The following is a 24,951-nucleotide window of genomic DNA, read 5'->3' on the forward strand; positions in this document are numbered from 1 at the left end:
ATTATATATTATCTTCTTGGAGAGGGCTTTTGAACCATATGCTATCACTCTAACTAAAGTGAGCACAGACTGATGAAAAAAAAAGCCAGAGAACCATGGGTTTTAGAACATGCTTGAGAATAGCAAAGCCAATTTAAAGCCTCTCTACCTGTTATGTTTACACTCACCATGGCTCACATCTTAAGACCATGATTCAGCAGAAGTGGAAGCAGTTTGTTAACAATCACTCTATTCAGCACTGATTTTGCTTAAAACAGTGGGGCTAGCATGCGTGCTGCAAAGGTCACTTACAGGGGCAAGCAATCAAGAGCTTGAAGTAAAGAGTGCACACAGCCAATAGTTGGACAAACATAACCGCAAACCACACAACACAAATTTGATATGCAATTTCTCAAAAGAGACCTGAGTCAGCTCCTTTACATAGACGGCCTCAGCCATCTCTCTATTAAACATGTACTTTATGGAATATTTGTTTCATTTTAGGTTCTGGTATCTGTAACACGGCGTGTTAGAAAGGGGGAAGTAACAAACCAAGATGAAAATAAAGCCTCTGGAGCAGTTACCAAGTCTTAACAACTTCAGTCCTAACAGATGAGTTTTAAGCAAGCCAGATGAAGGGGAGCTTTGCCATAAACCATACACTTTATCCCGTGTTCAGCCTCAACCACATCCACAGCTCCCAATATCTGCAAGACCAAGAAACAGGTCACCCACGCACTGGTGACACAGCACAGCCCACAGTACTCTCCATCCCTCCCTGTGCACAGGTAGTGCCTGCGTCTCTACCTGCCCACAAACAGCCTATGCATGCAGCAGCTTGCTCTGTACCACCTGCGTACTGAACCCTAGCAAGTCACTGAGGCACCTCACCTTTGTTCTTACTGTCAATAGACACTTCATAAAGGTAGATAAATCATATCTACAATGAGCAGCTATAAAATTCTCTTTCAATGTTATCATGCAAATAGAGATTAACACTATTTTTCCAAATCTCAGACGTAGCATTACTATTTTCTTTCCCACTCAGGTGGAAAAGATGAACTGAGGTGTGCTATCAGCATGTAGAAATAGACAAAGTGAACAGTCTCTGATTTTTCTTTAAATCTGCCAACTCCTTCCCAGGAAGTTAAATGACTAAAGCAGATTGCTTTTCAGAATACAGTGGTAATGGGAAAAAAAAAAGCAAAGGAAGGACTGTTGTATCATCTGCCTTGGCTTTGGAGCAAGGCTCAAACATAATTTCTTTTTCTGCAGAGCACAGAGAGAGCATTAGGTACTCTAAAGTATTTAAGAGAGAAAAAAATGCCTTTTCTAATGGTTGTTATTAGAACACGGAACCACTTACGGTTTTGATGGTGGTTTTATCCTGCTATCAAAGTGTCTTGTGCAAATTTTAATTGGAATAACCTGTGGCTGGACCAGATGAAAGAGAAAGGACATTCTCTTGTAATTCAATAAGAAGGGGACAGCCTCCTTTTTAATTCTGCTGGGATTAGATCTATACTTAGTTTGTTCAGGGAAGTCATGTCTGTTTTCTGGACTTAGGAATCACTTTCAGTGTGTCCTTCTGTAAAGCTTGGCCTCAAAAGTAAGTTTTGTCCAAGGATCCCAAAATACTTCAAAAATTAATGGTTTTCTTTGAATAACTGAGCTTTAATTGAGATGGTTTCTAAAGATTTATCTCCAGAAGTTGAAATGCATTTTATTTTTAATCACATATTGATACATGTTTTGCAGTGAAGTCTAGAAGAAACTAAATTAAAAAGTGGTCCAGAACTGCTTCAGGGGGGGAAAAGAAAGAAAAAGAAGAAGAGCAACCTCTTTGAAGGCAACTTCTTTGATTATACCTGCCCTAAACCAACTAGACAGGCCTTCTGGATAATCTCATCTCACAGTTTAAGAAAACAAGCTGTGAAAACTGGAGTCAGTAAGAATACTGGGAGAACAGCCTAAGGGCAGTAACATATAAGAAACCACTCTGAGCACCTCTGAGTATTCTCATAAGGACAACAGGTCTATGTTCTGTCTTACATCTTGATTCACTGAGTGGATATTGAGCAGAGTCAACACTTACAGGATCAAATTGTTATTACAGTATTTGGGAAATTAACACTCAGCCCCAGCACATGCCATAGGCTGTAAACATCACATTGAAAATTAACTTTCCTCAGATCAGGTTTTTCAAACAGAATCTCCATATTACTTTGATTTTTATCCTTACCTGAATCAGGTTGAGTACAGTGATCCAGCATGAATGTAAAGAAGTTGGATAGCTGAGTGTGGAAAAGAAAAGAACAAACACACACTGATCAGTTTAGGGGATCCAACAAGCATTAACATTCTCTTTCCTTACTCAATTACTAGTGATTTCCCATTTACGGGGATCTAAAACACTACTGTAAGTTCCCATATCATCAACCTGCAATAATGACACAACTTGTGTCCTACTACAAAAATTGGTTTACTCCTTTCCTTCTTTGCTATGAATTTGACACTATATGAATACACAAAAGTTCCAGGACTGTATCAATGCTGCTGACAGTTTTGGGTGTAATTCGTCTTAGCTTTCATCTAGACTATTTGCCTAGACTTCCTTGCAGTCAATAGAAAAATACTGCTACAACGCACCGAACTGACTTTAGACACTGATGCTAGGATGAACACAAACCCCTAGAAGTTCCTAATTCCCTGTATTGATCCTAAAGGAAGCCTTCGCTGACATGCTGAGACACGGATGTCTCTGTTGCATGTATTGTGCCTCACAGACGTGATTAAGATCACCCATAGTGGGATAACCTGCAATCCCTGGCTAATAGAGCTGTTCTGCAGGAACCTCTAACCTAGATATGGCTGTATAGGCAGAATGGTGTCCTGCTGCTTAGATGTGTGTGTGTATATATATATATATATATATATATGTACACACACATGTATACAGATATATATACGCACAGCACACATATATTTATGTATGTATACACACAACATAATTAGTTTATGTGTGAGGTAGGGAAGCAGACACAGCTCTGTAGGAAGAAATAACCACATGTCCATTTTGTTTGTGCAGCTTCAGTCCTCTGGGGATAACATAACTGTTCATACAGGAAGAATTGAAGATTACAAACCTGTAGTTGATCTTGCTCATCAGCATATTCGATTGACTGAAAGATATTCAGAGAATAGCGGCGCCTCATTTCTAGCCGGGCCATCGTGAAGCGGTACCAATTCTGGATGAGGATAGCAGCTCTAATGGCTGTCAAAACAGAAAGCAATGGAGTACACATGGAGGCAGTATAATCTACAATGAAAACACACATGCTGCCTTTGCAGAATTTTGCAGACAGATGACAAATTCAGTCCATTGTGCACAGTTGACATTAAGATGAAACTGCAAAAGTGAGACTGAAAAAGTGTTTTCTGATAATGAACACATGATGCTTTTACTGTTTCTGTCTTCACGGACAGATCCCAAACTAGCTGACTTGCTCAGGCCTACATTGTTAGAAACCTTCCCCATTTCATTGTCCTGAAGACAGTACTCATTTAAGAAGTCAGCCATGTTCAGCTGATGGGCAGTATGTGGGTTTTGGGAAGGCGAGGAAATGAAGAGCAGCAGTTTGGCCTACCAACAAAATGTATTTCTTTACCAAGCAGCAGTAAAAAGCTTCAGAATTCGCAAGCTGTAACATGAACACCATGTAATGACACAGTTTGTAATAGCTTCTTTTAACAGAAAGTTTTTGCCTGCACAGCTGTATCACCAAGCCAGAAAAATTCAAACCTTAGGATAAAATGTTAACTAATAGTACTGAAGGGCAGCATATGTTGCTTAAATAGACGTGCCAAAAGGCTAGCTTGGTGAACAAAGGAATGCTCGCCACAAGAATTCAGTGGGACATGCCAGAAGATAATTTTGGACTATGTGTTGAATACACATCCCACTCAGCACTTTATGAAGTTGTGTCTACTATTGTCTCAGTCTGGAGTACTGCTGGAAACATCACGGAAGGACAATCACCAAGACTGCAGCCTGGAGCAAAGGGCCTGCTGCCTACAGGACCCATTCATGCCACAAAAGGATCACATCCCCTTAGCTGCTCAGATAAAAGTTTATCAACCAGATCAACAACTGGTTGCACAAAGAGGTCCTAGAGTGGGCACTGTCCTGTGCAGGGAGCTCCTCACACCTTTATCAAGCAGTTAGTGCCACATGAACAGTGGCCACCAGTGAGAGCTATGCGGGAGGACAAGAGCTCCAGGAGCTGATGCCCACTTGATCCCTCACTACCATGCTGACAATCCCTCCTGCTACTCCTGCTACCCAAAGGGCAGCAGCTGTAAGGAGACGGGGTGTGAAACATGGGTGGCAGTAGCACTGCTAGCAGGAAGACAAGAGGGAGGAGTGAAAGCAGAAGGCTGGAGGGGCTGTGTTCAGCCTGAATTAACCATGAGCTTGGGAAAGGAGGAACAGGTAACCTCAGCAGTAACTTCTGCTGTTGAAGGGTGCTTATTCAGAAAAATCAACTAACTTTGAGAAAAGCATTCCTTGGTCACTTGTTAACGGGTTTTTTAAGGTCAGCTACAGAGGAATAAATGCACCTTTCAGATACTTAGGGCATATGTAAGTATGGATTTATCATCCAGGGGAGGACACCGTTTACTATACAAAATTGGAAAAAAATGCAGCTACTGCCTTGAAGATCGAGCAGCTGAAAAGATGGTAAATTCAAATCTAGTCATTTGCTTAAATTATGGTCAGAAGGGGACTCAGTATTAATGTGCTTAGCCCTACAGAGCACTAACAAGGGCAGTCAAGAGGCATTACATGCATCACTGCGTAATGGTGAGAGGAACATAAAGCACAGGGGTATTGCTTCCTATACCTGTCCCAATATAACCACATTGCCGCTACCATATTGCCTGGCAACAAAAAATAGAGTAAGGTATGAGACCGCTCTCAAGAGATGACAAGTTTACTCAAAGTTGAACACAAGTATTTGTCAGCTGGTTCCTTACCTTATTTTCCCTACCTCTTCTTCCCTATCTCTTTCCCCCTGTACTCTCAACAGGATACCAGTAAACAGACAGGGCCAGCAATGCCAAGCCTTTGCCTCCAGCCCTGCAGCTAACACCTCACTTTAAGAAGTTTCCTAAGGAACTCAATCCTGAATAGCTCAGCATAGGACACAGAAAAAAAGTCTTTACGCTTCTGATCTTGGGGGAACAAGCCAAAGCACCTGCAAGGCACCACTGTCAAAAGTACAAGGACCAAAGGGGTACACTGATCTTAGCTCCTGACACTCCCAAGAGCTAGAGCTCATTTCTGAGCAGATGAACAGAGGATCAGAAGCACAGAAACAAAACTGAGATGTTCCCCTGAATTCCAGAGTTTGACAATCACCACTGCACAGCACTGCAAATTCATGAAAAAGGAGGAAACGAAAACCAACACTAATGTCTTAACACAAATGTTTCTGTTTTATTACTGTTGCCAAAATGAACAGTTGATGCTGAAAAACAAAACAAGAAATAACAACCAACAAACAATTCATATTAATGCTTTTTCTCCCTGCAAAACAGCAAAGAAAAGCTCTGTATTAGAGGGACAACAGTTTATACTAGTCAGTTATTCTAGCTGATCACAAATACCAGGAATTTTGAGACTCGGACGAGTAGTACCCCCGAGCGAGAATGATTTTTTTCTTAAACTGACAGTTACACAGGTAAAGAAACACCTTCATGGAAAAGTGATTTGAGTAATAAATGTATAACATTAAGGGAGCTTTTTCATTAAAATGCTTACAGGTGCCATAATAGCACGTTGTTGGTATATTTTACCGTTAATAAGTATACAGTATAGTTAAAGTGGTAAAGTTTTCCAGTCCAGACAAAGCCATAATCAGTAAAGACTCCCATCCTACAGGTATCACATCCAACCTAGAAAAATCCTCCTGCCTGAAGGGTACGTAATCCTTATATGACTAAGAGCATCCTTCATACCCTACATAAACCCTGAAATCTCTCTTATTTTCTGTCCTTTCTAGAATTCACCACCACTACAGACCTGAAAATCTGACACACCATAGCAAGGCTGTCATCAGCTTTTCTGTTTAGAAGAGTACCTAAGGGGCAAAGCGCAGCCACCAGCACAGAAACTGAATTCCAGCATCAGAACCATTAAACTTCCCATTAAAGCCCCTCTGGGTTGCTTAATGGTCCTGAGCACTTAACACAGCACAGTTCCACTGGTATTACAAAAGACAGATATATATCGACCACTATGGTTAATGTTGCAAATCTAACAGAATATTTCCTGGTGGTTTTTTTTTTAATTGTACTTATTACAGTCCTGTTATTCTCAGGACTGAATCAGAATATGATTTTCACGCTAGGCTAAACCGCATCTGTAAAAGAAATTAACAGCTGCAGAAGGTCCCCACATCAGCAAATACCTGATAAATTCATGTTATTAATGCATTAGAGGGACGTACAGCCTCAGGCTGCAGATGGAATTATGGTTCAACATCATTTGACTACTGCTGAAGTGCAGAAAGAACACCATCCAGCAACTGGAGAGGACAAAGCATTGTCAAACAAGCACACAAAATCATAAGCCAGCTTTGGAGTAGTGAAGCCTGGCTCCATGCCAATGTGTATTGATGACTGTAAGATGAGAAAGAGTACAACTCCTTGTGACGACTCCAAGCTTTTACACCCTCAGAAATATTCCCAACTAACTCATCGCTGAGGCCTTGCAAGGCACAAATATGCACAGCATGCAAACCCAAAAAGGATGGACTGCTTCCCAGTTACAGGTAGGTCTGTGACTCCAGATGTTTCCATTCTACTTTCACTGCTGTGACACAGCACTGATGGTGCTGTGACAGCCAAGTAGTGTACACAAAGCTGAGGGCTACATTAAACCAGTCAGCTTGGATCCCTGTAGCCATGTAACTCCAGCTTCTTAGTCATGAGTTTCCTGTGACTTGTGTCCTGGTTGTTGAGTGAAATAATCTCCTAAAACTATGCACAGTGCTACAATAACATGGCTCTCGGCAGACCTGTAAATTGTGCTTTAATGACAAACCTTGAAAGAGAACACAAAGAGTCTGAACAAAGGTCTGAGCTAATCCTGGAATCCACCTGTCTGTGCAAAGCCCCGTGTGTTCACATCAGGGTGTGGTATGATTAAAAGCAGGGAGATGATGCATTAATTTTTTAATTGTATGTTTAACTAGGTACTGTAGAAACTTCCAACTGACAGCCCCGGTAACTGTCAGGGAGAATTTCAGGCCAGGCACTTGTATGGCAGAAAATTGATTCTGAGAGTCATTGTAGTAGCTCTGCTTTATTACAGTTGTTTCTTATTTGGGGTCACCCAGCAGCAGGGAAGAAACTGGGGCAGTTTGCCCAGGAATCTTGTGTTGTGAAAGGGCATAAGAAGTCCCCCTCAGTACCTTACCCCATATGTTTTAGCGGTGACAGAGCAAGCACAGACACATCTGAAATTTAGCTTCTGTCTCAGATGCTGTGAATCTTTTCCAACTCAATCTGTAGATGTTAGAGATTGTCTACAGTTGCCCTCTGACCGCAGCCAGCATCTAAAAGCTATGCACAGTCTTTTAAAAAGAGGACTATCAGAAAATATTTTTTTCTGAATAAGTATTTTGACACCAGGACTAGGGAGAAATATTAACTTGCAATCCTCTTCTGGTATTACAGAGAGAACAACCACTGACCCTGAAGACAAAGGCAGCACTCACCTTTCTCTGACCTTCTGTCAGCTACAGAACTGCTGCACCCCATGGTTCCAATGGTGCTGCCCATCAGTTTTAATTGCTGCTGATACGAAGCATGTTTCTGTCAGCTGTTTGCATTACACACTTTCCTGTCTGCTCCTTCTGTGATGAGGATTACACCCCTCGGGGCTCCTGGGCACCTCCTAGCACTCCCAACGAGCGGACTGGGGGAGAGGGAGAGGGGAGGAGGGGGAAAAAAAAAAAAAAAAAAAGTGACAACGCAGAATCGCACTTACCTACTGCTCATAACAAATTACTGTACAGCACATTCTACACAAACTGGACCTGATGAACCACACTAGGTTTCTTTTTCACATTTGATTACTATCAGCTTGCATTCAAGACATGAACTCAGTAATTAATACAGTTTACTCCTTATATGTTAGCTGAAAGTTAACGTGCACCAGTGATTTCTTAATCTGAAGCATAGCTGTTTAAAGCCTTACTACCAGGGACAAGGGACTACAGAGGCATGTTACTCTTCATTCTTGTGATTTGAAAATCGGAACTGCAGAATTTTAAGGCCTTAAAATTACATCTGATACTACTGCTAAAAAAACCCCAAACCTCAGTCCTCCTAACACTATTGATTTGAAAAGGTGCCCTACCACCCCATTTATTACTTTAACCCACAGTGTCACCACCACCGCACTTACAAGGGGAAACAGCGCCATTGTAAATTGCTTTATTATCAGATTTCATTTAAATAAACCATCCAATTTTCTGTCGCATTTCTACTGAAACATTCTAAAGAAACGATCGGGTTTCATTAAATAAATGAACAAAGTACATTTTGCAGTGTGGCCTTTTGGGTTTTTCTCCTGGCACTTGCTCAGCCCTTCACTCAATGGTATCATTCACTAATGCAACACACTTCCTAATCAACAAGTTTAAATGAATGCAATCCCCCTGAGATAGAAAATGGATTAATTTCTAAGTAACAAGAAAGTCACTGATGCTCTTAGAGAGACTGAACTTTGCTGTAGCTAAAGATTTCTTACATGATCACAGTGACCCCACTCTCTCCCTGTCTCCAGGGATACATGTTTCTCTCTAGCATGTCTGACAGCTACATTTTTACATTTGTTTTGTTTCATTGATATTCCTTTTCTTTTAACTTGAATTTTAAAACAAAGAAGAAACTCATTACCATATAATGAATGCTTAACTACTATTCTTTTCCTTTGGCTTTACTAGCAGAAGTAAAAATAACAGGATGATAAGAGAGAGAAAAACATAAATGCCTATTTTCAATTTCAATAGTTAGACTACATTTATTGTTGTGGGACTATTTGCAGGTTTAATATATTTATTATTTTGTATTAGATTATAACATGTCATGACATATTATATTAATAACATATGACTCTTTATACCTGTGGGGCTATTTTTCAGGGTCCCACAACACAAGGGTATCCTACACTTGAACTGGTTCTGTCTCCTTCTGAGTCAGTTTTTATTTCAGAAAAGAAGGATTTTAGGGTTTTTTCCCTACAATGGACTGCTTTTCTTCTCTCTGAAGGAGCTATCATGAAAACCAAAAAAGTGCTGTTACATTAATTTTGAGCCAATCCGTGGCTTTGGCAGCATCAAATACAGCACTGATATTGCCAATAGCTCAAATCAGTCTTCTCTCCAAACCATTGTTGTTCTCCTGAATAACATTTTTGCACTTGCCCTCTTTGGAAAATCTCAGGTTTTCATTGCTCCATCTCAAAACAGCCAGCCATGACTTGAATTGTGATCTGAAGACTAGTACCAAGAGCAAAATAGAGCTTACAATCTAAGTCCTGTTGTAGCAAGACTGTCTTCACCAAAGGGCACGTCAGTGTATGCCCAGCGACTGGGCAACAGGAGCCCCAAACAGAACCATCACACCTCTCAGGACTCCACCCAAGCCCTAGCAAACAATGGAATAGCCCAAGAAAGGGTGATCTGAATCACTGTCACACCCTACTTTCAACAGTTTAAGCTTTTCTCCCAGTCATTCCCACTCTTCCTTCCACCTACCTCTAAATTCATGGACTTCTATCACCTCCTTGAGCAAAGAAATAAAAAAGAGACATAGGGACAGAAATTTTATAGTGATAGTAAATGAAACCTGAAACATACACTCAAAGCTTGGAGGAAAACTTGCACAAACATAGTCTATCGTTAACCTCTTAACAAAGCCAAATCTGGCATCAAAGAGCTGGTACAGGGGAATAATCATCACCTTCAGTCCCAAATATCTGCATCCTAAGCTGGACACAGTAAGCATCCAAGCTACTACCCTATTTCCTGATGGCTTCTTAAGCTGCTTCAGAGCCCTCCTGGCCACCAACCTGCATGTCCAGACTGCAGCATGCAGGGTCCCCACCCAGGCTCAGCAAATTCACTTTCTTCCCTTCTTGTAAGAATCATGAATGAGGGGAACAAGCCACTGCAGAAAGAGACAGTGCTACCCCATCCCCCCCACCCCCCTTCCCGGGCTCTTCATTGCTCCTGACTGAGCCGCTTCAAAGGAAGAAATCCCTCGCCTCCCCCTCCTTAGGTAGGTTTATTCAAGCCAACTCCTGCTCCATGCCAAACCCTGCCTTCCTGGGCAAAGACATAAAAAAAATACTGGGCAAAGGCCATGAAGGCCTTCCAAAGGGAAGAAGGTTGAAAACCAAGCATTTAAAACATTAGAGTAATTTCTGTGAGTTATTTACCATGCAGTGTAGCAATGTCTGGTGAAGAATCATTTGTCATTACAAAACTTCCCCAAATGTTGGCTGATGAAATGGAAATCTGGGTGATTACCAAGGTACTGAAAAAGGCTTCAGAGAGCCAAGGTAGCTGGATGAGAATTTGGGACATAATGCTCTGTTAGCATTCTGGATACTATACCACTAATTCACCCTTAAGACAGAATCTGTCATGCCCACTAAAAAGCAGGCAGTAATTCAATCTCTACAAGCCAGTGACCTGTCCCATTTTCAGACATAACTCCAAGAAATTGCTACCTTTCAGTTCAACAAAAAGGCATTTTTGTGATGGACAGGCACTAAATACACAGCCCATCCACTGAAGCAAAATAAAATGTTATTCCAACCACGCCAATAGACGTGCATCAAGCTAAGTTGGAGTGGCATATGCTGCTCTTTTTCTGGATAGGAGTCACTGAAGGTTACACTGTAGCAAGTGCTCAGAAATTTGGGGTTCAGAACCTGAGCTGTCGAAAGCCTGATTTACAGAGATAATGAATCAGCACCATTTGATCTGGATATGATAGGTGCTGCCCAAAATCAATCATGCTTCCAGTTTGTCAGTCATGTAAAGACCAGGTTGCCTCAAGAATAATGGAAATCTTGTAAAGATTTATAGCTGATTTTTAATGAAATCAGCCTGAAGATCCTTTGGGAGGGAGCTATCCTTTCAAGCGTACCTTATCTTTTAAAATTAGATGAGCTGTGCTGCTGGCGGACAAGTGTAAGCTAGGTCAAGCCTGAGGATGTGGAAGCCATATGAATAAGAGCCACTAGGCTTTAACTTCTTATTCTTGCTTTGTCCCATTTGTTTCTTACCTTTGATAAGCAAAGAATGAAAGGCTCTTCCCTTTATTTTTGTTAATATGGGATTTCCACAATTATGCTACTTCCCCTACAAGTTGTTTCAACAGCTACCACCAGCAATGTGCCTTGTTTCCCTACTTGCTCCTTTCTCAAACATATTTGTGAACAGATAGTTATGATCTCCCATGACTTAGAAGGTACTCTCATGTCTTAGAAGGTACATGTGATTGGAGAGGTGATGAGATAGCGAGAGTTTTCTCCATAAGGATCAGGTGGATGGATGGGTGGATGCTTCCAATGCTATCTATTTTTTAATGTTCTGTGACTCACAGATTTCTTCCAAGAAAAAGTTGTTTTCCTTTGGAAACAAGGACTGAAGAGAACTGAGAGATCCTTTAACATGGGTTTGTGATGGATTTGCTGCTGTGCATTGCTGAGGGAACGAAGCAGGAAAGAGAAAAATACCCTAGAGAAGAGAGCCCAGACATTAAATCACAACACCTAGGTAGCACCTGTAGAGGGACAACTCTTTAAAACTGTCTTGTTGCCAGAGCTGGGATTGTCAAGGACAGGAATCTAGAGATGAGTTAAAAGTTTTCATTAGCTAAAAAGACCCACTCAGCAAAAAGCAGGATGAAGCAGCCACAGTCAACTAACAGAGTGAAAGAGAACCTAGCTATGGCACAAGAGCTGTAATTTTGACACCGACACTGAATTTGGTGTGCTAAGAGGCTGGCACGAGAACATCAAACACAGGCAAGGCAGTATGTATTTAGTTCTCTCTTATTTTACATCCATGGGACAAATTGATGCTTCTATCAAGTGACTTTCAGTGATTATATATATGTGAAAGAAAGAAATGAGAAAGCCTTTTTGTTTACAGATAATTTCTTCAGCCTGCTCAGAGAAGCAAGGCTAAGCTTAATATAGAACTGATGGAATAATTTCTAGCGATGGCTGTGTTGACAGATCTCAGTGTTTGGGCCAAGAATCAATACGGAATGGATGTAGTAAGATACTGGAAAGCCAGCAATGCCTGAAAGAGAATAAGACAGACCAGCTCATTAAGGTGTACTCATATTCCTGACCCCAAAAATGCACTACAAAAAAAGAAATAAAAGCAAGAGCTACAAAAGTGTGAACTTGCAGAGGTTGTTTGAGCAATTGTTGAGTGCAGGAACTGCAGGCAAATCCAAAGAGAATCTGCAGAAAAATGATGGGAGAATGCCAGTTCATGCTATGTAAAATCAATAAAGGATACATTTAAACAAAACATTTGCACTTCTTTGTATGGAACATAAGCAAACAAAACAAGCAGCCTTATTTTTTGTGCAGCAAGACTTTGGGGAGAATGTTTTTTAAAAAGAGGGGAAATGGCATATACAAGTAGACAAATGGGGTGCAGATCACCTTGAAGTATAAGCAAAGCCATCATATCACTTTCCAGAAAGGTTAAATGCCTCTAGGGGGAGATTCCTATAGGAAGCAAGGAAAAAACTGAAAATCCTGACGGCAAGTTAGTTCTAGTAAACTGGATCCAACTGGAGCATAAAAGTTAACACCCATTGTAAGCAAAATCCGAATCATGCACTGTTCTGCAGTTAATGAGCAGAGTCTTAATGACATCCCATTCAATTCTCCTTACTTGAAGAGGGAAAGTGGTGAAAAAGCAAAGCTCCAGCATAAATATGTGTTGACTTCTGAGTCAGTTTAAAACTGAAAATCATGCTTCAGCTGAAATTCATGTTGGTTTTAATAAAGTTTAAGTTAAGCATCAGAACAAGGTTCAAAATTATTATAAAATACTTCTTCCTAAACAGAAAGCACATGAAATATTCTCAAAGCTATTTGACCTCATCTGTGCTCGGAAGTTCTGGATAACTGATCTAGTCCAGGTCAAAATTTATAGTTTGAAGCACACAGATTCTTCTATCATAAATAGTCCACATACAACCGTCATTCATTCCCTACACAGACTTAGGATGAAGTCAGTTTTCTCTTTAAGTGAGCTAAAATATATACATACACCCCACCCAAAGATATTACCTGTTTTTTTCTTTCTGCTTCAGCAATATCGGGATTTTTTCTACAAGAGTACCTTTAGAAGATTCTTTTGTTAAGAGAAAGCAGCCCCTTTTTGGAAGCAGAACTGCACAATGAGGGGCACAGCTCTGCGGAACAGGTGCTCCGATTCGCTCTGGGGCTCTGGAGCTCAGGAGCTGCAATGCACTTGCCCTCCACCTATTTATACAGCTTCCCGAGAGGAAATTTCTTGAGCGCTGCTCTTCAGAAACAGTCAGGGGAAAACACCGTATTCATTGTCCAGCCTGATGTGAAAGTTCATGGCTGCAGCCCTCCAGCTGCACTGTGTGCGTGCTGTTGAAGAGCTGGTTTGTCACCATGCATCCTGAATCTCAGGCAGAGAAAGGGATGGGCTGAAGTTATCTGCTTCGCATCTGGAGTCACATGATCTCTTTCAAGAGGAACGGTCTTTCTGCTGCGTTGAGGCAATGATCTGCATTTTAGCAGATCTAGCACAGCAGGAAAAAACCTAAGGGCTGTCTAGGTATTTGGTTATTGGATGTGATTGGCATGATTATGAAAGACCTTAAGGAAAGAAATACTGAATTTACCATGAGGCATTGTATCTGCACATTAGTGATATAGGTGTCCTCTGAAACACTCAGTCATACCCAGATAACGGGGCAAGTACAAAGCACTCAAATCTTGCGCTCAGAAGCACTGCATTAATGCCCGTACACTTTATTTCTTCATGTTCATGCACATGTTTCTCCTCTTAAACCGTGAATTCAGTGGACTCGGTTCATGCTTCAGCTCGTCTGCTCCTTGTGCAACCACTGGAAAGGGATGGGACAAGCCGAGAAGGCTGCAGCATTGCTCCCCTGTGCGGTCAGGAAGCCATGGTGCTGCATGCTTTGAAATCAAATCCTGACCCCTAGCAGCAGGGTCTGCACCTCTGCCCTGGCTCCTCACCCTGCTGACCACGAATTCTCAGTCACTGCACGGGTGCTTGGGGAAGGGCAGAGCCATCACACCGCAGGTGAGTTGTCACTGCCCACTGCTGGCACAACAGCCCCTGAGGAATCTGCCCCTTCTGGCAGTGTATCGATGGGGACACTGCGATATTGAACACATCCACCACAAACCGCTCAAAACCAGGAGGTGTCAGTAGAAGTATGGTATTGTAATATCACCGGTACAGTTTTGGGCCCAGTCTTCAACACCACTCGTCCACATCCTCATCACACCAACTTTTCCCCCGGTCTGTCCTTCTGTCCCTCTCTGAAAGCTGGGGAGGGGCTGCTTGCTGCTGCGCGTAGTGATGGAACAGAGCACAGCAGTCACTTCTGTGCAGTCAGCATGGAGGCCTGTGGGTCCAAAGAGGACCATGGTTTATAAAGCACGCTGTGGTGGGAGAAAGCTTCACATGGATGGGCACAAGATGGGGGATCACTGTGCCCCTTGCCCTGCAGCCTCTCCACATAACGGAGTCCCACCAGGACTGGATAAAGAGCAAAAGATTTCTGAGAAAAGAGACAAACAAAGCAAGATCTTCTACCTCCTGCCCCTGCCCCAAAGTACTAATAATACTGTAATGTGATATTTTAAGGAAATTTTTGCCATCAGCCACCGCTGTGAAGGACAGAGTGATCCAATTGTCTTTTGGGACAGACAGACAGCTGCCCTTACCGTGACAGAACGGATACAGTTGTTAATATGCAAAAGATATTTAAAACGCCAAAACAGCAGAGCAGAAGGCACTGTGTGAATACACTGGTTTGATTGACTGAGCTAGTCCTTTGAGATTCTGGAGTCCCAGACACAAGCTTCCACTTTCAAAGCTGTTCCTCTCCTGTGAGACGAGATAGTAAGTGGAATACATACCAGGCAATTCTGCATGACCCAGAAGACTTTTGATGTTTGTTTTTCTGGCAGGGTGCACTTTCCCTGATCAGGGTTACAGTAGCTAATCATTTATGTATGATCACACTGTTCCGCCAAAATGCATGCAAGCAAAAATACGTCATAAACTCTTTCCACTGCACTCTGGGGATACACATTATTTATAAAACATTTACAGTACCTGATAAATGCATCTATATTGGCATTGACCAAGATCTCTGCACAATTAGAGGCTATAAGGTTTGTTCCAATGGCCAACAAATCCATCAGAAATATTTCATCCAAGATCACTGGGAGAGGGATCAAACCCTTGGCTGTTAGATTCTGTAGGCCTTAAAGTCCCCGCTGCATGTTTTCTTTTGTTATTCATGGTAGCTGTTCATCCTCTGTCTTAGTGGTCAGCCATGACTAAGCAACCTGATAAAGAGTCAGTCTTGCTGGACTGAGCCACCTCTCCAGTTACCTATGGGGATCACAGTAACATGCAACTTGAGGAAACACAAATGTGATTTCCAAATTAACCTTTCCTGTTCAAGTCCAAGGACATAGGCTGTACCAAACAAGACCATTCTCCTTCCTACAAAGGGCGAAGAGAACATACTAGTCCCACCAACAAGGTCACACATACTACTGCTTTTTTGTTCAGCAGTCATGTCACACACTTATGATACTGAGAAGGGTTTTAGCATTAAAAGCTGGAACAGAAAGTAGGCCAGAAATTCTGACAATATGTTGTTGAGCAGTCTAGCATGACAAGAAAAAAACCAGTTATGTTGCTAGTGCAGAAATTGGGACATCCCTTTACAAGAAGCCCTTTTCAATGTAAAAGCACATATTCTGTTTTCCAAATACTTTGGAAACATTAACCTCCTGACCAAGCCTCCATGCAGGCATTCGACATACATAATTCAAATTCTGCCTCAGGCTTATTTCTCAGAAACTCCCACTACAAAGTGATGTAACCATTATTTTTCAGAAAGACTGAAGATAACCATAGTCTAAGCGAATGTGCTCCTTCTGAGCCCTGAATATGGTTCCCCTCCTCTTACCCTACCAAGCTCAAAGAATTATTTTTATGTGACCCAATAAAGTATTTTAAAATACTAGCCAGGGGACAAGTCCCTGTCTGAGAGACTTGGCTGTCCAATCACAAACGGAAAGATTAAAAGGAATAGAAGAAATGAAGAAAGAAAGAAATTCCAGAACAATTTTAAACTGTGTCTCAGTCAGTGAAACGACAGAAATCTGTTCTCACAATCAGAAGGAGTAGGTTAATTTGGGTGAATGAACAGGAAAAGAAATCTCTCCCCCCCTGCCCCCCCCAATTCTGGGTGAGATGATGAATAAAAGACATCAAAACACACAAAATCAGAAATGTGAAAGAAAGGCAGATGTAGGGCTTCCAGACTCCTGAAGGCCAAGAAACTAGACCAGAACTCTATGAAAGCATCAGGATACCTTCTGTAAAAATTAGAACAATTCTTTTAAGAAAGGAGAATTTCCCAAATTATTAGTTGAATGCAGATTATTCTGGGAAGCAATGACTAATAACCTAATTTGTACAATTCTACCTCCCTCACGTTAGCTTCAGCCTCCACTTAGACCTATAGAGATGACAGCTATCTACAGCACTCAGGTTTTGCCAAATCTTAGTAAAGCAACATAAGGAAAAATAAATGGGTTCAAGAATTTCCTAATGACAGCTTGGTCTGCATTTTGTTGGTCTCGTGAACCATAAGCTGCACAGAGAGTGCAAAACCTACATTCTGAAGCCTCAAGCCTACCAGATTGTCTCTTCCTAAAAGATGCCTCTGGGTTAAAGCAGGATCTCCAGGTCAGCAGAGTACACAGATTTGACTCATACACTAATGGATCACTATGTAAAAGGATTTAAATTTTTTAATTGGTTTTTTTTTTAAGACTGGGACCTGTCAACAAAGTGAAGCCATCACATACATGGTGGAGGGTCAGCAAAGTCTATAGAAACAAATTTCTTCACCTCCATATTAATCTTGTCCTTATGAAATTGCTTCTAATGACAAAAAGACAGAATTGCTACCTTGTAATGGTAAATCATCTGCTGCTTCAGCAAAAATATTAGTTTCAAAATTCACGGCAACTACAATATTTAGCTACAAAAAATACAGTTTTGCCCACAGGCACCACGTGCTTCTGAAAATTCATAAACCTACCTTTATATTTCGAATAAGAGTTTCTGTTCGTAACTTTTAATCACAGCCCTATAAACACTGTACAGGTGCCTTAATTTGTACTTCTAGAAGCCACTCCCTTTGGGATGTGAAGATTTAGTATGGTGGGGACTGAGGTAAAATTAATAGTGCAAAACCCCAGGTAAAACATAATAGAGGAAATAAGGCAATTATTGTGTGGTATAACAGAAGACAAAGAAGTCCCTGAATGAATGAATACCTGATGCAGATGGGCACAGAACTGCACAGAAACAGCCACGCTACTCTGCATCCTCACCAAGAGCCATCTTCTGCAGCAGATGCACCGTGAATCCACAACCTGAGTAATCTTGGATATTGCTGGATGGAAGTAGGGGGTTAGCAGACAGTACTCCATCAGCTTCCCTTTAGTAAAGACACGCTTACGCACACTCAAGGCCTTCTCATGCTGCTTGTAACAAAACACTTTCCCCTCCCCCCTCCCCCCCAAAAAATCCAGTTGCAAAGGGGTGTCATTCACAACCCCCACGGACCGGGCGGCGCAGCACCAAACGCCTCGGCCCGGGGCCCTGCGGTGAGTCGGTGAGCGCGGGGCGCCCCCTGCTGGCGGCGCCGCACCGGCAGCTGCCCCGCTCCGAGCAGCCCAGCGCAGCCCAGCGCAGCCCAGCGCAGCCCAGCGCAGCCCAGCGCAGCCCAGCGCAGCCCAGCCCCGCTGCCACCCCAACCGCCCCGATCCCGCCGTGCAGGCCCACACAGGCTTTACGTGCTACGCGACGAGATGCAGCAGCGTTGTGGGGGAGGGTCTGCTTTCGGGGCCTCTGCCAGGCTTGTAAAGGAAGGTCCTCGATGCTCTCAAGGTGGATTTTAGAAAGCATATGGTTTCGCTTTCACACCTCGTTCTAGAAACACTGATTGGTGTGTCCCATGCTGTGTCTGAAGGGATAAACCACAACTTTTGCAGATCCATTAGGCACCACACACCTTCCTCAAGGGCTTTACAGAGTCACTGACAAACTTCAGGCTCTGCCACCTCTTAGTACATTATTTTAGACACTGTCTCCTGCGCTGAGGAAATGATGTACACCTTCCTCCTGCAGCTGAAAAGAGAGGTGAAACACCCCACAGTAAGCAGCAGAGCACCTTCCCATGAGTGATTTACACAAAATCCATGCAGCCAGGTTCCCCTGAAGGAGTGGGGGTGTTGCTACACCTCTCACGGGGCTCAGCCTGCCTTTCCCATGCTCTGGGCCACCTGCCAGGTACCGAGATGTAACGCACCAACCCAGCGACCTCTGTTCTCCACTTACCTGGGAGAACCGAGCAGCCGAGCAGATTGCAGGAAGGCTTGCCAGCTGTTTCCAAAGTCAGGGTTGGAGGCAATGAGGTTAGGAGCGCATAGGCTGAAAGCAGAGATGTACCAAACACGTGCAGGGGAGGGGAGTGCTCAGGGTCCCCGCTGCAGCCGGCATAAGGCCATAACGGGGCCCTGCCCCTCAGGCTGTTACCGGCCTCCCTGGGCCCAGCCTGGCGGGGAGGGCCGGGCCCCAGGCTGCGGGCTGGCAGGCCTCACACGCAGGGGCAGCCTGCAGCGCTCCCACAGACACCTTACCTCTGCTTTCCGATGCCATGAGCCCTATTAAAGTGATTTACTCCCTTCAGTGCTCCTCTGCAGCTATCCGAGGGGCAGAAAACGCGTTAAGATATTTGTTAATCACTACACTTTTAATTAACTAGCAATTAAAAAAAAAAAAAAAAAAGACAAGGAAAAGCCCAGGGGCTGCTGCTGCAGAGAGCTGGCCCGCCCCGCCCTCAGAAGCTGTTCCCCACAGCCCAACGGCTCGCCGCGTGCCCAACGGCTGCCCGCCGACGCGGGTGTGTGTGGGGGGCAACGCACGACACCACCCCCCGTCACGCACCGCATCCGCGTCGGCAGGGGAAGCGCGCCAGCGTCTTATCGATAGGGGCACTGCTGCGGCGCTGAGTTGGCGTGGCGGTTCCATAGTGTAGTGGTTATCACGTCTGCTTTACACGCAGAAGGTCCTGGGTTCGAGCCCCAGTGGAACCATCGCCAGCTCTCTATTTTGTACTTTTGCTTACTTTTTTTATCATTTCCGTTGAAGCGATGAGTCTCTGGTTTTTTCCTGCCCAAGACGGACAACCTCATAACTGCAAAGAAAGTGGGGTCCTGCCTCTGGCAGAGGGGGTGCAGTGTGTGGCAGAGGAAACAGGAAGGCCCTTCAAGCAGGAAACCCTGGCCCAGCAGGGTCATTTCCACAGGCGCTGTGCAATCATGTGTTTCTAAGGGTATGAACATAATTTAGACAATGTTGCTGCAGTGCTTGCTTTTATCCCCTAAAAAGCTCTGTTTGCTGCAACAACATCAACCAAAATGCACAGAGACCCAGCACCCTGAGGTGCTGAAGCAGCCCGCGCTCTCACCACCCACCTGCCTGGCACAGCGCCATTTTGTGGTGGCTCGTAGCCCCCATGCCCCTGGTGTGGGGGGGCAGCCTGGAGTGGCGCAGGGGCTGTGGACCTCTGCGCCGAGGCCTTGCTGAGCTGTGCGGTGCCCAGGTGGGGGAACGGGTGGCTGGAAGCCTAGTAAAGGAGTGTCACCCCTCCTTGTAAGCCTGTTTGATCTACGGGCCGTCAGGGGCCATTTTGTACCGTCCCCTGAGCCCCTTCTCACTGGTGCAGGTTAGGCCCAGGCTGGCTGCTGCAGGAAGGCGCAGGCAGGGCTGCTCCCTGCCGCAGGTCAGAGGCTCCATCCTCAGGGGTGCTGAGCACCCACCCGCAAGGGGAGCTTTTCCCTGCCAGCGCAGGCGGGGGATCCCCACCTTGCTGTGGTCCCTTGGCTGGGTAGCTAAGGAGACTGCAGAGACCAGAGGCAGCCGTGGCAGCAGCAGTGTGCCTCCTCCACGCAGTGCCAAGGGCATGGGAGTGCCTGTGCAGCGGTGGCGGAAGCTGCAGCCCAACGCACCCCCGAGAAGACATCTCACCAGCGCAGACTGGAGCACTGTTACCTTCACCTCGGTGTTCGGAGAAGTGTTTGAGTGCTGGGAGAAGGCCAGCACCTTTCACAGCACATACCTAGCAAGCACAGTTAATGCCGTCCTTGTTTTCCCCTGTACTTGATTAACTGAGAAAGAAAGAGCCATCTCAGCCTGACTTGGAGCAGTTTAACTTTTGAATTATAACATGTTGTCTTATTTTGCACGTGCAAGCCTTTGGAAAAGGATAACCTCTGGGCATGGATGCTGCTATGGCATCTGTGCGTGGGAGCCCTAATGAGTGCTGGGGCTAAGGTGCCTCTGCAGGAGGAGGAGGGGATCCCTTAGCTCCGCTGAGCTGCAGTTTGCTCTTGAATATCTTTGCAGGATCAGAGCGGGAGGGTGTGATTTACCTGTCTTAAAGATGAAAGAGAAAAATGGGCTTAACTTACTTTAATCAGGGTCTCATTAAGAAACTTACTTTAATCATCATCTTACAAAAACTATTAGCCTTTGTCAGTGCTTTCTCTTACTAAAGAAACACTCTGGGGTATGAACAAGATGTAGTTAGAGATTGCAGTGCAATGGAAGGATAGAGCCAGGTTGAAAATCTCTTTTGAGTAGAAAGCACCCATACATCACACAGTGAGACCCAGCAGGATAAGGCCATAACATTAAGCACTGTAACAACATTAAGGGCTTGTGTGTCCTGCAGCCTGAAAGGGCAGATGTGCTCAGGTCTGGCTTTCTTCTGCTCAGCTTCATTAGCAGCATGTACGCAGCCCGTGGAGGGTGAAGCCAAAGCAATCCCGCCTCATGGGTAAACTGTTTTCTACAGATGCACTGCTTTCAGCATACAGGCTCAAAGCTGAATCAGCTGTAGGTAGACTTCTCCTATGCAAGCCTACATTGTAGGTACTCCCCTACTTCTAATAGAGATGGTGATCCTATGGTGCCTACTTTGCCAACAACAGCCACAGCTCCCCCGGGTGCATGTGTTAACAGGGATGGGCTTGATCCTGGTGGCCAGTACCAGGTAACTATCTGCACGGTGTTTTCTTACATTTAGGAAAAGCTCATTTTCAGAAGAGGACTTAAGCTTACACTTCAGACTTATGGAAAGAATATTTTATTTCAAGAGCCAGATCTTCAGCATGTGTAGACCATCATAGCTCCAACCATTTCAAGGGGATCCAGCTCCTGATAGTTTGACTCAAGCTCTGAAAGCATTGATAGTCTTGGTTTCTCAGCACGTCAGTATCCTGCTTCTGAGACATGCTTATGGTTCACATGTACATGTATAATCGTGAATTTTGTACGTTCCCTAACTGCTAAAACCAAAGCGTGCCATTCACACATTTGTGCTGAGACATCGCATGTCATGTGCGTTTGGCTCCCAGACACATGAAATCTGTGTGTGCCACTCTGATTTAGCTGTCTGGCACTCTGTGAGAAACACTAAATTGCTACGTGCAGTTGCACTTCTGTCTCACAGATTAGTGCTTTTGCCTCCTCCTTCCCCTCTGAGGACACACGCACATGCTGCCAGTCGGTCAAGTGCCAGGGAGGGCTCCGTGCTTATGTATGTGTTTTGGGAGCTCATGGATGCACAGCTCTGCCTTGCTCAGAAGCAGATTAATTTCTTATAAGGAGAAAGCTACAGACAGAAAGTATTAAGTCTGCATAAGATGCTGTCATGGGGCTTCTCAAACAGTGCTGACCTATATGTATATCGGTTAACAAAGGAAGGCCAAAGTACAGACTGGAGCACTGGCCTCTGGTCATCTATGCTGTTTAATTCTTCACAAACTCCTGGCAAAATTGTGGTTCGGGCCATCTAAGCCAGCTGAGGAAGGACATGTGCCAGGGAACATCCTCAGCAGGGTGCCAAACAGCCTTCACTCAGCTTTGTTCCCCCTTCTGCCATCCCAGGGGCTTAGCACCCTTACGTACCTTTTTGCCTTCACATCACACCCTTGGAAACACAAGCTCTATTCTCAGTTTTATGGGCTAAGAGCATCCCAATGATGCAGCATGGTCTTTGTGTTATTTCCCACAGTCTGGGAGAAGAAAAAACACCAAGAGGGCCATGAAAACACACCAAAATGTCTTCAGGCCAATGGAACACGAGCTGAACCTGGAGAAGATGTGTGGCCGAAAGGGTGAACCTGCCCAGGCAGTTCCTGCCTGTAGCAGTGTGGATGTGACCAATCTGTCCTACTTTGGACCATTTTGTACCAGTCACAATTTTGTTCCATAATCAATGCTAGGGTAATTTTTATCCTTGTTAAAATTTTATTTTTATTTTAAGGGCAAATGTAGCCCTTTCTGGTGCTGTATTGTGTACTGGTTTAAAAATGTTTTCTGTCTTCTGTACCTGAAAGTATTTGTGTGCTTGCTAGGAACTAGCTGTGTGATTCATTTAGCAATGTCTGCAGTGGCAGCACAGTTTTGCTGTTTACAGTTATTAAAATGAAGGACCATCGACACCAATAGACACAGTGGGTCTGAACTGCATAGTATTTATACAGAGACTTTGATTTTAAGGCTCTTCTACTTTTTTGAATGCTACTGGCACATTTTTAAGCAAAGTCTTCCCTTTTTTCTGTGGGGAGGGGATTTTATAACTGGGGAGCCACCAGTCTTGAGAGAGTCCCTTTGGATGAAATGTCCTTTGATAACAGCTGCACTATTTATGAGCATGATCCCTGAGATATTGCATTTCCTACATAAAATCAAGACCTATTTGAAAGGTGGAGTTGACCATAAACCAAGCTTATTTTAAACTGCTTGGGGTGATGGGAGAGAACTTAGTTTCACTTTTTACAAATATGGCAGGTGATTTCTTACTGTTTTGGACAGCTCTGCCTCCCAGTGACCTGTGCCTATGAGACCATATGGTGAGAGGCTGAAGCCCTGGTCTGGTTTTCCAAGAGATATGTGGATGAAGGTATTTAGGGATTTTTAAGCTGGGATTTTCAGGCCCATGGGATTTAGATACCAAGTGCTCATCAATGCAGAGAGGGAATAGATATCCGAGTGTCTTCAGCAGCTCTGGAAGTCTGTGGCTCTGTGGCAGCCCATTTTGGACCGGTCAGCAAAGAGAGGGAGAGAGCGAGCATTGCCCAGATACTACAAAGAGCCTGGAGTAAAGATGCTGCACTGCAGCAGATGCCCAGAGGCTGCCCTGGTACCCTCAATGAGGCTTACGTTTGTTCACCCCCTGGCTGGACCTTCTGGTGGGTCTTGCTGCCCCAAGAGGGGTGCTGCATATGAGTGTGAGGCCTCTGAGAAAAAAACAGGAGCATCCTCCTCCCCTTAGGAAAATTGCTCCTTTCCTAGTGCCTAGGATGAGCCACGCTGCTTGCTCGTCCTGCCATGCATTGACACTCCCCAGTGTTTGTGGTGAGCTGGCCCAGGTCCACGAAGCAGGATGGCCATGTCCATGAAGGGATATCTGCCTGCAATAACCTGCCTCTCCCCCAGGGTAGATTAAAATGGGAAAAGTGTTGTGTTGAGAAGGTTTTAAACTGCTCGAGGCTGAGCAAAGCATTGAGCCTCCTTGGCAGGAAACTTGTCCCATCTATGTTGCATGCCCTGACGAGGCTGGGATCTATCGGTGCTGGAGGTGCAACTGCAGAGGGATGTGGTACCTGACATCCCATTTATGGGGCATTCCAAATGTGTGGGTATGCAAAGGCAGGTGAGATGAATCCTGCCCAGGAGACTGTTTCTGAAGAGTCAGCATCCCTGTTTGTGCAGTATTTTTTGAATGAATGTAGACCAGAAGACTAGAGACAGGTCGAGCTTAATTCAATAGCAGCCTACACGTTCTATGCAGCACTTTAATCTATTCCCTGAGCATGCAATCTGAGATTTTCGGAAACAAAGAAAGCTGCTTCTGAAGCAATTGCTTTCAAAAACCTCCATTAAAAATTCACTGCTAATTGCACGTAATTTACAAAGATTGGAGGAACGGGTGTAAGATCCACTGGCAAGACTAGCAGTCTGTTGTTGTCTTGAATCTTTCAGTCATTTTAAAATCAAATGTGTAACTCTCTTTGATGTAAATTGGTTGAGAGGATACTATAGGTAGAACTGTTAGCAAAGGGAGGTTTACTTTTTTCATTTGAGATTTTTACAGCTCAGCAAGTAAACAACTGAAATGTGCTATTTCCATTTGATCTACTAATTGCAGTTTTCAGCCCCTTGCAATTAGGTGACTGAAAGAGCAGTAAGGCCAGGGCAGATTTCTACACACAGCTATTATTAGGAAAGGCATTGATAGTGTAGAGGTAAATAATTGGGGTGGAAGATAATGAATACATACTATATAAAATAGACAATATATATGACATTTATTTATAAGTATTAGGCATCTGCATTTCTGTGAGGGTATATGTGGTTTCTAGGTAGGTATATGCTTGTTTATTTGTACATATGTCTGCATACACAATCAGATTTGCACTCAGTGTCAGTACCTCAGTGCTTTTTATCTTTTAAAAACTGTTAC

At 43.9% G+C, this 24,951-nt stretch overlaps 1 protein-coding gene and 1 non-coding gene across 5 annotated transcripts in view; one reads left to right on the forward strand and one right to left on the reverse strand.

The window, feature by feature from the left end:
* Positions 1-18,836, reverse strand: part of PPEF1 (protein phosphatase with EF-hand domain 1) — a 42,079-nt gene extending 23,243 nt beyond the window's left edge. The window contains exons 1-4 of one of the 4 annotated variants that reach the window (XM_027810868.2): positions 18,756-18,836; positions 7,764-7,963; positions 3,126-3,253; positions 2,222-2,273 (exon numbers count right to left, since the gene is read on the reverse strand). In XM_027810868.2, coding sequence (XP_027666669.1) covers positions 2,222-2,273; positions 3,126-3,253; positions 7,764-7,827 — 244 coding nt within the window. In that variant the 5' untranslated portion in view covers positions 7,828-7,963; positions 18,756-18,836. Of the gene's footprint in view, positions 1-2,221; positions 2,274-3,125; positions 3,254-7,763; positions 7,964-13,381; positions 13,926-17,689; positions 17,813-18,755 lie in introns of those variants that run through there. The other 3 variants (XM_027810865.2, XM_027810867.2, XM_027810869.2) reach the window with 3 other exon arrangements.
* A 604-nt stretch (positions 18,837-19,440) lies between these two features.
* TRNAV-UAC (transfer RNA valine (anticodon UAC)) lies at positions 19,441-19,513 on the forward strand. The gene has a single exon. It is a non-coding gene; the product is annotated as a tRNA-Val (tRNA).
* Positions 19,514-24,951: the final 5,438 nt, after the last annotated feature.

Source organism: Falco cherrug, chromosome 2 (genome assembly GCF_023634085.1).
Source record: "Falco cherrug isolate bFalChe1 chromosome 2, bFalChe1.pri, whole genome shotgun sequence".
NCBI lineage: Eukaryota > Metazoa > Chordata > Aves > Falconiformes > Falconidae > Falco > Falco cherrug.